The sequence below is a fragment of the Nycticebus coucang genome, chromosome 3 (genome assembly GCF_027406575.1).
Source record: "Nycticebus coucang isolate mNycCou1 chromosome 3, mNycCou1.pri, whole genome shotgun sequence".
Taxonomy (NCBI): domain Eukaryota; kingdom Metazoa; phylum Chordata; class Mammalia; order Primates; family Lorisidae; genus Nycticebus; species Nycticebus coucang.
The window spans coordinates 123009533-123025034 of NC_069782.1; the positions used below are offsets into that span (position 1 = coordinate 123009533).

Here is a 15502-nt window from a genome sequence, read left to right on the forward strand (position 1 = left end):
CAAGGTCTTAGCTGAATGCTGTGGAGAGAGTTTCATTTAACTTGATTTTCTCAGCCAGGGCTGGCTCCAAAGCTAGTTTTTCTTACTAGGTTGTTTGCTACATGAAAAGCAAATCCCCAGAGGTTTCTGAGATTGCCTACATCCTATGCAAGATGACTGCTCCCACCCACCCGCCCACCCACTCACTAATAAGACATAATGCCGTCCTATTTTTGGTAACAATTAAAGGGCCTCCCGGTGAAAGCAGAAAGCTGTTTATTTTCTGTTACATCACTTCACTTTGCCTTCGAAGGCTGATCTGTGCTCAGTGTTTTGGTGGTGATGCAAGTCGGCACTCTCCTCCAGCAGTTGGATCCCTCCCATCTCACAGCACCTCACAGGTCTCTTCCCCCGGGCAGTGCATTGCTGGAGCGAGGAGAAGCTCACGCACGAATCAGCTGCAGGTCCCTGTTTTGAAAAGCAGAGATACAGAGACAGAGGAAAAGGGTGGACTCCTATGTGACCTGTTCTTAGAGCAAGACAATCACCATCTGAATTCCAGAAGCCCTGTTCATGGTTGGGGATATTTTTTCGACTGCATGGAATCAGAAAGAAGCAAAAGGATGGGAAATGCCTGCATTCCCCTGAAAAGAATTGCTTATTGCCTATGTCTCTTATCTGCGCTTTTGCTGACTGAGGGGAAGAAACCAGCGAAGCCAAAATGCCCTGCTGTGTGTACTTGTACCAAAGATAATGCTTTATGTGAGAATGCCAGATCCATTCCACGCACCGTTCCTCCTGATGTTATCTCACTGTAAGGCCCGTAAGCATTTTGATACCTAATTTACGATTTAAAAATTCCAGCCGGTGTCTTTGGGGCTTTGTATGTATTCATAGAAGGGCATGGAGAGAGAGAGAGATTCCTCTTGCATGCTTGGCCATCTGACAGTGCTAACATTTTGCTGCATTTAGAAATTTGGGGTTTTATTAGCTGCTACTGAACATGCTTAGATTAACCCCCAGCCCTGAACATTATTATGAGAAACCTGTAGCCGATTCATCGCCCTTACTTCATCTGGGAAGGAACAGCATGTACTTCATGAAATAGTGGCAGAGTAGTCACTGTTATGCTAAACCGGATTAACATAAGGTTTGTTCTCTCTGTGTGTGTCTCTTTGTGTGTGTCTGTTTGTTTGGTTTTTGTTTTTTTTGTTTTCTTTCAGATCCTTTGTGAGATCTGGTTTTACTGAAATCTCAGAGGGGAGTTTTTTATTCACACCATCGCTGCAGCTCTTGTGAGAAATATTTATATCATGACTATTTTTAATATGGCATATATTTGGATAAGCCCTCTAGTAAAATGATCTCAATATTAATTTTGTCAAATGTGATGATATTTCTGAAAAGCAAGACTATCAGGGAAGTGACAGAGAGATGGGTTTGTTGGCGATTTCACACCATGCAGGTAGATTCTGGCAATGGTAAATTTGCTAACCTGGAATGCTGTCTACTTTAATGGCTATTTATGAAGTTGTTGGAGTGTTGCAACAATAATCCCAATTCCATTCCACTATTTTACTTTCATTTTTAACTTGGGAACTTAGGTTATTTTGCCCTGGAGTTTTTGAATTAGTCAATACAGAACCCAGCATAACATATGCGCTCAAGATGTTGTCTCCGAGGGATCTGGGGCAGGCTGATACTCTGTGTGATTTACCATGTGGGGGGAAAAAAACCTCTTGGTTCTTTCTAGGTAATTCCTTAACAATTCTTGAGAGACTGTTTTTTAATCTCATCTAATTTATAACTAGTACCCTTACAAGGAGGGAAAGAAAATATTAATATAGGATAGTGCAAAGGATTATGCTTTGCTCTGTGTTTTGAGTTAGCCACAAGGGAATTACATATTCAGTTTATGCCTGAAAGTACTTTTAAAAAATAATATTTGACTAAGAAATAAGATCTCTTCACAGGCATAACATAACATGTATAATTTGTTCTGATGTGTAACGCCTGGCAATTGGAGTTCTGGTTTTTTTGAGTAGTATCGTGTGGGGGTCAAGAGGTACCCCGGCACTCAGGTATCAGGCAACAGACTTGGGTTGTAGCCGGATGGTTCCAGGGAGAATTAGCTAATTATGGATCAGCTGAGTTTGGGCTGTCTTAACTGTATGATTTAGGGCCAAAGATTTTTGTTTATTTTTTGTTTCTTGTTTTCTTGCCTTACTTGGCCATTTTGGCCATTTGTGGTTATATATAGATATAGGCAGAGAGGGTGGAATTGAAATTGGAGAGATCAGTGCTTAAATCTCACCCCACCACTCATAGAACTTAGACATGCAGCCTTTTGCAAACTGCTAAATCTCACTGAGCCTCAGTCTCCTTATCTGTAAAATGGGAGTAAGAACACATACTTCCCAGGGCTGTTATCAGAAATAAATAAGATTTAAGTAGATAAAACACTTGGGATGGGGTGTGGCAAAGGCTTACAGGTTTTATAAATGGTAAAGTATAAAAATTTCACCTTTAAGCTAAAAAGCTATAAGTCATTCAATTTATTATTTTGTCTATATGAAATCTCTATGGTTTGACTATTTCACGGAATTCACAAACTTGATCAAGTGTTTTGACATTATGTAAGGATGTCTGATGTCCTTCCACTGGCTGATAGTCTTCAGGTAATTAACAACTGGCTAGGTTATTCCTAAGGGGTTCATCTGTTTGATTGATGGCTGGTGGTGCAAGTAGAGCAAGTGTTAGCACATCAAACAAATCCAAGAAAGAGAGATTCTTTAGCACAGAAAGGGGCAAAGTCTCTATGCTGGGATCTTTCCAAAGGATAAGAATTTGCTAGATCTGAGAAAGTGAGAAATTGTGCTTATGCTGCTCGTTTGTCAAGTAAATCAATGGCTTGTTTAAAAAGCATCCTCTTAACATGCTAAACTTCCTCCTCCGCTCCAGGATAGTTAAATAGATCAGTCCCTAAAATTAGAGAAGTTCAGTTGACACAACCACTCGTATTCTGACACTAGCTGGACATCAGTGTGGCGCAGAACGCCTGGAGAGGTCCACCTAGTCAGTCACCACTTCGCTGCTTTGTTTTTGTTAGGTGGACCCAATCATGGCAAGCACAGATGCTGGACATTGTTATAGAAATAGTTACCGGCTGCTGCAGGGTAATGTGATTACACGTATTTAGAATCACAGAGACAAGCCAAGGGACTGGGTTTTAAATAGCCAGACCAAGTGTGTGTGCCATGCCCGTGTCCGATGCTCCGAGTGCCTATGGAACATTCCAGCCTTTATTTCTAAAAGCAGTTCAAGTTTCAGAAATAACAAAAGGACAAGTAAATCTTGTGCTGTTTGTCCTGAGTAAACTCAGATTGGCTAACCTCAATATGTAGCTTTGTGCTGGCTCTGATCTTATGCAAAATTGTCAGAGGTCAAAGTTTGTGTCAAATCTCCAGGACCATGCTCCTAAAGACTCCTTTCTCCGTCCTTCCTGCCCAATGTTCCCTGCTTCCTCGTGTCCTCAGGAAAAAGTCTAAAAAACTCACGCGCACTGAGGGAGAAATAAATGTTAAGACTCTGAACATGAATCGTGTTGCAATCATAACAATTGTGAGAACACGTGGGTCACGGTCAGGAAGGGCTCTTCGGTGGGCTAGGTCAGTCCAGTGCCCCGAAAACCCCACATTGGAACGGGAAGAAAAAAGAGGGCTGCCCTGAGCCATCAGATCAGGCCTAGATCGCACCAGCCATTGCCTGCCGTTTGTGATGAATTCTAGCCCCATGGGTGATAGTGGATTACCAAACTGACCTATCCTATACTGTAAAGAGGGAAACTTCAGAATCAATTCTACTTGATTGATGTAGGCAGGCTGTTGGTTTCTTGCTCCATTGTGGGAAAAGGAAAAGAAATGTTCCATTCCCATCATGCACCCTAACAATCTGATAATTTTGTTATGGCCCCAAATGCTTTTTCAGACCTTCTGTGGAAGCCATGATGAGAAGTACTTTTTAAAAAGTCATTCTGGTTGGTGGTGAGGGGTGGCACCTGTGGCTCAAAGGGGTAGGGCGCTGGCCCCATATGCCGGAGGTGGCAGGTTCAAACCCACCCCTGGCCAAAAACTGCAAAAAAAATAAAATAAAAAATAAAAGTCAGTCTGGGATACTGACGAAAACAGATGTGGTACCTCAAGTTATGTACAGTGTTTGGGAAAAGATCCTGGTAGGCCGTGGCTGGCAGTTTGTGTTGGAGAACAAGGAAAACAAAAACCCATACTTTGGAAAGGAGAGAAAGAAGAAAACGATCCAGTGCGAACCCATCCGATTAGTTGTACAAGACATTTTTTAAAATCTCATTTATGGTTTTAAACAACAGCAGCAAAAACTTTTTCCAAGCAAATGCAATTTCATTCATGTTTTCTATAGGGCCAGTTTTGAAACATAACCAATGAGACTGATTATGCATTCTAGTTTGCTTTTAGGAGTGGGAAAAAGAGTGTACTTTTAGTGAATGCAATTTAGAGAAATGTGTTTTCACACATTATAGCCCTGTTCCTTCTCAGCTACAGACTGAAACCCCCAGGGTCATGAAATCATACAGGGATGGGAAGTAAAAAATTGAAATTTAAAAGGACAGAGTGTTGCCATTTATTTATAACATATTTTAATGAACTAAACTCCTACAGCTCTTAAGAGAGTTCTATTTGCAGGGAGTGATTTCCACGGTCAGTTTTAGGATCATGCTCCAATAAACAAAACAACAAAAACTATATATAAGAGTTCAATGTGACAGGAAAACATTTCTTATTCCGGAGGCATTTGGTCTTAATTGAAATACAGAATCAATCTTTCTGGTATAGGGGAGAAACAGCATTATTTTTCTAATTAAGCCACAATTAAGACCTAAGTATATAGTGCATAAGAAATCAAAAACTGGGCAGCACCTGTGGCTCAGTGAGTAGGGCGCCGGCCCCATATACCTAGGGTGGCAGGTTTGAACCCGGCCCTGACCAAACTACAACAAAAGAAATAGCCAGGCGTTGTGGCAGGCACCTGTAGTCCCAGCTATTTGGGAGGCTGAGGCAAGAGAATTGCCTAAGCCCAAGAACTAGAGGTTGCTGTGAGCTGTGACGCCACGGCACTCTACCGAGGGTGGCAAAGTGAGACTCTGTCTCTAGAAAAAAAAAATCAAAAACTAAAGACCAATGGAAGAGCAGAGGACATGAACAAGAGAAATAAGTCCACCCTTACAAAAGCTTATCACTTAGTCCTTCAAAGTGTTATTTGTCCAGTAAAAAAATATCCATGGCCTCTCAAAGCAATTGCCATCTTTTTTAGTCCCCCTTATATTATAGGCTAGACCTATCAGCAAGAGGAAGTGTAGGGGAGTTGCTAGCAGTTATGGATGAGCACGTTCTGGTTTGTGTGCAGCTGATACACCTGCAATGAACCAAAAAGTAAATACTTCAGCCATCTGGGCTGTTCATCTACAGTTTGCCCAATGATCCACAGGTTTGATTTTTAAACTTCTTAATGAATTAATTCTTGAAACTGCACACACTAACGCTGTACAGTAACTATTTTCTCGGAAAGCCTATTTCATACTGCGAGTCATTCAGGCATGAAACCTAGGCCTTACCTTCCTCTTCTCTCTCACTGTCCTCTTCCAACTGGACACCTCGCCTCCCGGCATGAGAACTGCCTCCTCCTCTTGGCAGTGTCATTCCCCTTAATTGAGGCTGCGTTTCCTTCACTGTTTCACAGGCTGCTGCAGGAGCGTCTGCACCTCTCTCTGCTTTCAGCTCTCACCCGGCCCATCTCCATTAGCCTTCCCTTCCTGAGACACAGCTCTCTCATCTTGCCCGCCTTGTGCTCTCAGGACTCCCTGGAAATGGAGAAGGTCTGAACACCTGAGCTGGTGTTAATACCATTCGGCTCTTCCCTTCTTGTGCAGGGTTATCAATCCCAATGTGCATAGACCCTACAGGCACACAGAAACACGCACCCGAAGACGCTCTGTCCATACCAGGCTGACGTATCTCCTTCCGTGACCTCTGCCTTCTCAGATCTATAGCCTCCACTGATGGCTCCGCCACTGCCTGCCATTTATTAGAGCTGTTTGAGCTTGTATCTGCCTGGTGTCCGTCATGGAGATCACCTAGGGAAAAGCCTAGGCGCCGTAACCCTGACACTGCTGCCTCTATACTTGTTGCATCCAACTCGTATCTCTATAGAGTTTGTGCTGAGGACTCCTGTTCTTAGTACCAGTGATACTCCTGGTCATGTTCACGCCCTTTCTTATGTTCAGCCCACTCTATCTGATTGCACCTGGCCTAATGGCCTGGAGGTCTAGAAAGTGAACTGAACCAAAAAAATGCAGAGATATTTGCTCCCAAAGTTATGACTTCAAACTCCTACAGAGATTGCCAGTGTAACCAGAATTTCACAGTGGCTAAGCCTTCCATAGGCCCACCGACGAATCTTTTTCATCCCACCCCGATGAAAGGAAATTCCCCTTTTTTCAGTCTGACAGGAAATCCAAAGGGAAATGTTAGTTAAGCATTTTTAGGGTAGAAAAAAATTCATTAACACAAAGATAATTTTCTTTTTTGACTTATTTAAATATCTACTTAGCTAATATTTATTTATTGTATAGTTACAAGCAATAACAGAATAAAAACAAAGCCTCCCATTTAGCAAACATACTGTGGGGTTCCACTGAGCAGGTACAATGTCAGGTTTTGTCAGGGACACAAGGGTGTCATTCTCCACCCTTTTAAGACAGCTCCTAGCTGACAGCGATTCCTGCAAAGGTAAATTACATTTTGTCTATATTTGGATATATCGTATGATAATCTTCATAAGCCTCCTCATTTGGGTCAAAATGATATTCAGGGGTGCATCTTACAAGGGTACATGTGAAACTTAGTAAATGTAGAATATAAATGTCTTAATACAATAACTAGAAAAATGCCAGGAAGGCTATGTTAACCAGTGTGATGAAAATGTGTCAAACGGTCTATAAAACCAGTATATGGTGCCCCATGATTGCATTAATGTACACAGCTATGATTTAATAATAATAAAAAAATAAAAAATAAATGATATTCAGGGCAGCACCTGTGGCTCAGTGAGTAGGGCACCAGCCCCATACCTAGGGCGGCGGGTTCAAACCCGGCCCTGGCCAAACTGCAACAAAAGAAATAGCCAGGCATTGTGGCGAGTACCTATAGTCCCAGCTACTTGGGAGGCTGAGGCAAGAGAATTGCCTAAGCCCAAGAGCTGGAGGTTGCTGTGAGCTGTGATGCCACAGCACTCTACTGAGGGTGACAAACTGAGATTCTGTCTCTAAAAAAAAAAAAATACAAAATGATATTCAGTTGATTGGGGACGATGGTGATTCTTGCCGGTTGTTGATCCTGTGGCTGACATGGGTTACAAAATGTTCTCAGAAGCTTTACAACATCAGCTGTGATATCAGAATGGTTGACCCTGAGGAGCTGGCAATGTGGCAAAGAACACAGACTTGGGTTCAAACCCCTTGATGAAGGATTGATTAAACTTGTTTCAGTAAGCCACAGAGTGGGGATAACCCTAATACTTGTGGGAAATAACCATGGTACCTATTGCACAGGATTACAGGAAGGATTAACTAAAACAGTGCAGGAAAAGATGCTTATCGTATGCTTCCTGTAATTCAATAAACATTAGCTTTTCTTAGAGTATCTGAAAACCACTTTAAGTTGAACAACCATAACATCAGATTAGTGTCTGAGTGTGTAACCTGGGTTTCCCAGTAATCTCAGTTTTAAAATTGAGTGGTTCTGCACACTGGTCTCCATCAGAACCTGCTAAGAAATCTTTCCTTCAAATATTTCTCACAGGAAACATGAGCTATTTGTTTTATATTAAAAAAAATTGTAGCCTTCTCAGTTCTTACTGAGTACAATAACCATGTTTTATAAAACTTGTCTGATTTTGTTTAGTGTAATTAATTTTGGCAGTCTTCAGATGAGTATTTCTATGGTAGGATGAAAAGTGGTCTGAATTAGAAGTCAGGAGATGGGGGTTTGAAATTCAGTTTGGCTACTAATGGGCTGTATAACCTTGGGTAGGTCACAAATATCACTGGGCCTCAGCTTTTTTTGCGTAAAGTACCAGAGGTAGATTAAATTATGGTTCTCAACTCAACTGTTTATGGGACTTGGGGTAATAAGATAAATGAAAGAAGCAGTTGGGCGTGAGACAATAGGGAGTGGTGGTGATTAGGGTAAAACAGAGAACATATGTCTTATCTAAAAGTGATGTCCTCTGCTCCAACTGATTATTTCTGAAGGGAATGTGGTATATGAACATGGGGCCATATTTTCTTAATTTTCAGGGAAAGGTAGAATCTTGAAGCAGAATTTTAAATACGAAGAAACCAAATAAGTTGGCATTATACGACTCTCGCATCCAATTACATCTAAGATTCCTTCCTGTCTTAAAATTCTATTATATTCTATTCTATGAGCAGAGCTACTGTAATATAATATATGAAATGGCCTTGTTAAAGAGATGGACAAAAATCATAGAATCAAGTCTAATAGACCAGTAAATTAGACTGCTAATTGAAAGAACTCCATGCTAAGGAATTGTTTGTTATAAGGTTATTATTATTATTATTATTATTTTGAGACAGAGCCTCAAGCTATTGCCCTGGATAGAGTGCCATGGCATCATAGCTCACAGCAACCTCCAACTCCTGGGCTCAAGCAATTCTCCTGCCTCTGCCTCCCAAGTAGCTGGGACGACAGGCACCTGCCACAACGTCCAGCTATATTTTGGTTGCAGCCGTCATTGTTGTTTTGCGGGCCCAGGCTGGATTCGAACCCATCAGCTTAGGTGTATGTGGCTGGTGCCTTAGCCACTTGAGCCACAGGCGCCGAGCCAGGTTATTATTAAAATAATAATGTAAGGGCGGTGCCTGTGGTTCAGTGAGTAGGGCGCCGGGCCCATATACCGAGGGTGGTGGGTTTAAACCCAGCCCCAGCCAAACTGCAACAAAAAATAGCCAGGCGTTGTGGCAGGTATCTGTAGTCCCAGCTACTCGGGATGCTGAGGCAAGAGAATCGCCTAAGCCCAAGAACTAGAGGTTGCTGTGAGCTGTGACGCCACAGCACTCTACTGAGGGTGACAAAGTGAGACTCTGTCTCTAAAAAATAAATAAACAAATAAAATAATAATGTAATTACCTATCTCCCAAACAGGTCCCAAGGGACCTACCCCGTCCCATGGTGGTTGATGGTAAAACATTATTTTAATATTCCTCTATTGAGCAAAGATTGGAAAGGAATTATTGGACTTGTTTACATAGCAAGATGGCAAGTGTTTTCCTGTGTAAAGTGTGATTAAGAAGCAATGAATCTTTACAAAAATACAGACTAGAATGTAACCAATAACTCTGGACTTAAAGAGAATTTTTTGTGGAGAGCCACCATAGATTCTTCTGAACTCTGCTCCCATGTCTAACCATTTTTGGACCCTTCTTTGAAAATTTTCCTCACTACCAGTTTAAGAGCCATGCAATAAAACCAGGCAAGCTTTTGTTAGGATCTTTGGTCATTTTTTTATTGCCTGGTGCTAAACGCTTTTATATCTTATTTTTTTAATTTCATTGTCACAATAACCTTTTGAGTTGGGTGCGATTATCTCCATCTTGCACTGAGTGCAAGAGAAGTTGGATGATAGGGGTCAATGTCACAGCCCTATTATGTAGCAGGGCACCCAGGTTTAAACCCAGGTCCTCGCTTTTACCCACTCCTGTTTACTTCCTCCTGAACATGAATCACTGGGCTTGACTTTGCATAGTTTTGTTCCCCAAATCAATCCCCTCTCAAAGTGTCGACCTTTGCCATTAAAGAGGGTATTCAGGAGACTGTGCCCTGATTCCTGGGGATAATAACTGAAAGGAGTTTCAAAAGCCCTTTGAAAGAGGACTGGCAAGAGCATCTAGTTTCCCTAGGTTTCAGCTCTCATTTGTATGGGTAAGCTTTGGTCTCCTTGCTTAAAAGAGGGAGAGAGAGAGAGAGAGAGAAAGAAAAGAAAAAGACCTTATTTACTTCAAAGTTACACCTTACACAAGTATTTTCTAAACTTGTATCCTGTGGAATAGCCGTCCTGGAAGAAAAGAGTTTGGTGCTCAAATAAATTTGGGAAACTGTGTGTTCTATCCCTACTTGGCTATTCACAAAGCACCTTGGCATAGAAAAATCTCTGGAATTATTTACAGTTGTTCCACTTTTTTTCCCATAGAATATGGTTTCTATAGACCATACAGAGCTTTGAAATATATACAAATGATCTTTATTTTATTCATTAGCTTAATTATTTAGACCTCACCTAGTTTTAGAGAGACTAGATAGCAAGGCATAGGCAGGCAGAAAGAATCCCATCTCTGGGCACACATTAAACCATCTGTCTCAATATGAGGAGCAGTTAGAGACCGTTTGTTAGTGTGGATTCGTTCATGGGACCTCTGGGAGGTGGGCTTCCCCACCAGGCTGTCAGCCCAGTCAAGTGGTTTAGCACATGCCTTTTCTTCACGGACCCCTCCACCCAGTAGATGCTCCATCTTTTGGAGGAAGTAGGTGATCACTTGAAGCTCATTCAAAAGGAAAAAGGCCCCAGAGCTTAAATGTATACCCTCACTGTTTTTACTTGGAATCGGTTCCTCACAGGAAACGGCTGGACCAGCATTTACCTGAGTTATGTTCCATGGAATATTCATTTTGTGGAAAGCTCAATGATAAAAACGTCCTATTATCAATGAGAGTGGGAGCTTGTGGCTCAAAGGAGTAGGGGGTACACCGGCCCCATATAGCAGAGGTGGTGGGTTCAAACCCAGCCCAGGCCAAAGACTGCAAAAAAAAAAAAAAAGAGTGGGAAACTGTATATTTAATTCTCTTTTGAAGAGTCTCAGTTTACTTAAGGATAAAGAAGTCTTCAAGACAGGGTGCAGTGACTCATACCTGTAATCCTAGCAATTTGGAAGGCCAAGGAGGGAGGTTTGCTTGAGGCTAGGAGTTCTAGACCAGTCTAAGGAGGAGGGAGACCCTGTCTCTACAAAAAATGGAAAAATTAGCTGACATGATGGTATGTGTCTGTAGTCCCAGCTACTTGGGAGGCTGAGGCAGGAGAATTACTTGAGCCTAGATTGCTTGAGGTTGCAATGAGCTATGATTATACTACTGTACTCTAACCCAGGCAATAGAGTGAGACCCAGTCTAAAAAAAAAAAAAGGAAAAACAACAGAACAGAAAAGAAAAAAAACTTGAATCGTTAAAAACCTTGATTAATTTCTTTAACTCACTTTTTCTAAACGTAGCTTCCATTTTGGGGACATGTAAACCTCTTCACCCTTTGAAAGTCTTATATTCCAAGGAATATGCTCTAGGGAACACAGGTGACTCTTGGACAATGTGGGGGGTAAAGCCACCAACACTTTGTGTAATTGAAAATCTGCATGAAACATTTGATTCCCCCAGAAACTTAACTATTAATAGTTGACTAGAAGCCTTATTGATAACATAAACGTGGGTTATCACATATTTTATATGTTACATTATATGTACTACATACTGTATTCTTAAAATAAAGTACGATTAAGAAAATCATAAAGGGGTGGCCCCTGTGGCTCAGTGAGCAGGGCGCCGGCCCCATATACCGAGGGTGGCGGGTTCAAACCCAGCCCCGGCCAAACTGCAACCAAAAAATAGCTGGGCGTTGTGGCGGGCGCCTGTAGTCCCAGCTACTCGGGAGGCTGAGGCAGGAGAATCGCGTAAGCCCAGGAGTTGGAGGTTGCTGTGAGCTGTGTGACGCCACGGCACTCTACCGAGGGCCATAAAGTGAGACTCTGTCTCTACAAAAAAAAAAAAAAAAAAGAAAATCGTAAAGAAGAGAAAGTATATTTACCAGTCATTAGGTGGAAGTGGATCATCATTATGATGATCCACTTTGTTCTTATCCTCTTTGCGGTGAACAGGCTGAGGAGGAGAGGAAGAGAAGGTGTTGGTCTTACTGTCTCAGGAGCACCAGAGGTGGAAGAAAATTCATGCATAAGTAGACCCATTCTTCAAGGGTCAAACTGTCCTGGGAGAGGCTGTCCTAGGTTTGCAACAGATACTGGGCAGAGCTGACTTCCACTTGGCCATTAATCAGTCAGTTGTGCGGTGGGGTGGGGGAAGGATGAGACAATACCTGAGCCTAGAATATCAGCTCTGCCACTCACAAGCTTCAAATCACTTTACCTCTCTCACCTCAGTTCTCTTTATGCTTTAAGTAGGGAACGCAAAACCTTCATATCAGTGTTAACTTGAGAATCAGATAAAAAGATGCTAAAGATGAGGTCAGGGCACTGAGGAGGCTTTGAATGCTAATAAAATTTAAGTCACCTCTCTTTGATGTTCCAGGGAGATAGAGGATGATGTCATAAAAACACAGGGAGGACAGGCTGCTGACTAGTTACGCCATCTCCTAGAAAGGAAGAGTTTGTCCTGGGGTGAGAGGTAATGGACTATAAAACCAAGGAGTGAGTCTGTGCTCAAATATTTGCTAGTGTGCATGCCACGGGCATCCCTGCAAGTCCAAAACCCGCATTGCTATCCTGGCCCTGCCGCTGACGAAGGACATGATGATCAAATCACTTAACCTATGCCAGCCTCAGTTTCTTCATTCTACATATCCCTCTGGAGTATATCCCAGCCCTTTAATTTTTGGAGCCAAATTAAGGTTATTTCCAATCCATCCAGATTGAAGAGGGGGTAGTCTACTTAAGGATCATCTAAATTACATTGAAAATGTTTTTCCAGGTTGAGAGCCAAAAAGAACTGTCAATGTACTTGTGTGATGCTTCCCTTTTTAATTCCTTCCTATCTTAAGAGCATATTTTAAAATATTCAAATGTAAATTATTCACATGGTACATGCACTTAGAATGTGTGCATTTAACTCAAGTGAATCATCAGCCTATTATTAATAATCATTCAGCCAGCCCTGTTCTTTTGGATAAAGGAGAATATTAGTAAGAACCAGAAGGTCTGAATCATTTGAGCAAAGGCAGCTCTAAACAAGTCAGCCAGCCCTTCCAGCTGTGCCCCCCATCTTCCAACAGCTGTAACCCAGCTCTCTCATTTACATACACATGCACATCTACATGTACACACACCTCTGCGTGTACACACACACAGACCCATATGTATTTGGGAACACGCACATTCCTGTTTATACATGCTGCCAATGGCTGCCTGATACCCTGGACAATACTCTTCTTTGGCAGGTGATAACCTCACTGGTCTTGAGTTTCCTTAGCAGTAAAACTAAACTCCTTTGCTAGATCTATGGGCTCTTTCAGCTCTGGCATTTTGTGTCTATGCTCTTTGCTTACGTATTGTTTGGCAGAAGCCTGGAGACGTGTTTGTATACATTATCTCATGTAATTCTTAGAATCATCCAAGAAGTCTTTGTGTTACTCTCCATGTTGTCTTAACAGGTGATGAAACAGATTCACCTACTTTATGTGTTAAAGTCCGATAACAGGTGGCAGCTATAAGCTTAGACGCCTGACTCTCCATTCAGTATCCAATCAGTACAGTCTGTGAGTAACAACTAACTGGGTGCTGGCTGCCCCCTCTTCTCTTCTTCATCCAGAGTAGTCTTCACAGAGGGGAGAATTGAGTGGAAGAGCCTCCAAATCATCTTCCCTCCACATCCAGGAGGACCTGCTTACTCTCGGCTGCAGGCTGTTCATGGGCCAATGTCAATTCAGATAGTTGTCAAGAGGTTACAGATGACGGGAGAGAGTCTGAAGAAGTTGATACTACAGCCATGGTGCCTGGAGCTGGACCAGATGAGCAGTCTCCTTTCAGGCAATGGGTGATTTTCTTAGCAAGGATTGCCCTCCTCCCGCTATTCAGCCATCTGCAGACCATCCTTCCCACTCCCCACACTCCATGCCTGCTCTTCCGAGGACAAAGTCTTTGGAACTACAAGCATAGACGCATACATCTTTAGGGCTGATGGGGACCTCAAAATCATCTGGTCACCCCCCTTCACTTCACAGCAGAGAAGGGAGAAGTGGTGTGCTCAAGGACACACAGAATTTATGGCCAAGTAGGAATTAAGATCCAGGCTCGCCAGTTCCCTCCTCGGTATGCTTCTTCCTGGCACTGAGAAGAGGCAAGAAGCCAGGACAGGAACCCCCTTCCACGGCCCATCAGATGTGAACTGACACGTTTGCCTGCCCACACCCTTCACTCTTCCAGTCCCCGGCCTCTCAGCTGCACCTTGGGCAGCCCCAGCCTTGTGCCCTGTAGCTAGATCCTCATTCTTAGATCCTTCACACCTTCATTCACTTCTCTTTTGCTGACCCTGGGCTCCCTTTGACCGCTGAGCTTCATGCTAATCCTGGGGCCCACTTTTCTCTCCTTTTGAAATAAATCCTGCTGGTTCTGACTTTGAGTCCTACCAAACCCCCTAAAAACCTTGTGACCTTGGTGCTAAAGTGTTGCTGCTTGTAAAGAGAGGTGAGCGGCCCTTACAGTCATCTGAGGGGAAGAACTAGAGCTTGGGATTACCTTACAGGTCACATCCTCTCACCCCAATGTGGTATTAGTAATAAAATTATAAGAGCTGTTTTTTTTTAAAAGCCTGTTATCAATAGGAATCTTAAGATTAATCTAAATTTCCGTTGAAATCAAATATGCAATTTTAAAAGATGATTCCAGATCAAAACTTACTGGATGCTGTACATGAGGTAAAGTTGTATTTCTGAGTACTTTCACTTTTAATCAGAAAGAATAAAAATATATCAGGCGGCACTCAAAGGTGTAGGGCGCCGGCCCCATATGCGGGTTCATATGCGGAGGTGGCGGGTTCAAACCCAGCCCTGGCCAAAAACTGCGAAAAAAAAAACAAAAACTCACAGTTGTTACTCTGTATGTATATATGCAGAATGGAGATATGATGGAGAATGAAACTCAGTAAATATCCTAAAGAAATCAGGAGAAAATAAACAATAATGATAAAAAGATAAATAATTATGAAGCAGTAGGAATAATATGTAAATCCTAGATCTGATCCTTAGAAAACTGCAATAAAACAGCAAACATGTGAGGATGCAACACTCACTAGAAGAGGAGACATTAATTATTCAGCAAAAAGTTTAGAGTAAATTTAGGTAAATATTTATGAAAGAATCAAGGCAGTGTTTTACCTCATGTCATACATAAAAGTCCCAAATGGATTAAAGAGTTACATGTTAAAAAAAAAAAAGTTTAGAAGGAAGGGAGGTAGGTAATACTTTAGTGGCATCAAGGGAGGAAAGAACTTTTTAATAACAACAACAAAGAAAGAATACATAATAGAAGTTAATAGATTTTGTTAAATCAAAATGTAAACATCTACATGTTAAAAATCATAAATGAGAAAGCAAATTACAATCAGTAGGGGAAAACTCTTAGCATTAAATAAGATAGGAA

General features: G+C 42.0%; 1 protein-coding gene across 2 annotated transcripts in view; it reads left to right on the plus strand.

The window, feature by feature from the left end:
• Positions 1-357: 357 nt before the first annotated feature.
• LGI1 (leucine rich glioma inactivated 1) overlaps positions 358-15502 on the plus strand; it is a 37906-nt gene continuing 22761 nt past the window's right edge. Inside the window, exons 1-2 of one of the 2 annotated variants that reach the window (XM_053582739.1) lie at positions 358-793; positions 1203-1274. In XM_053582739.1, the coding sequence (XP_053438714.1) occupies positions 579-793; positions 1203-1274 (287 nt within the window). In that variant the 5' untranslated portion in view covers positions 358-578. Of the gene's footprint in view, positions 794-1003; positions 1130-1202; positions 1275-15502 lie in introns of those variants that run through there. The other variant, XM_053582741.1, reaches the window with a different exon arrangement.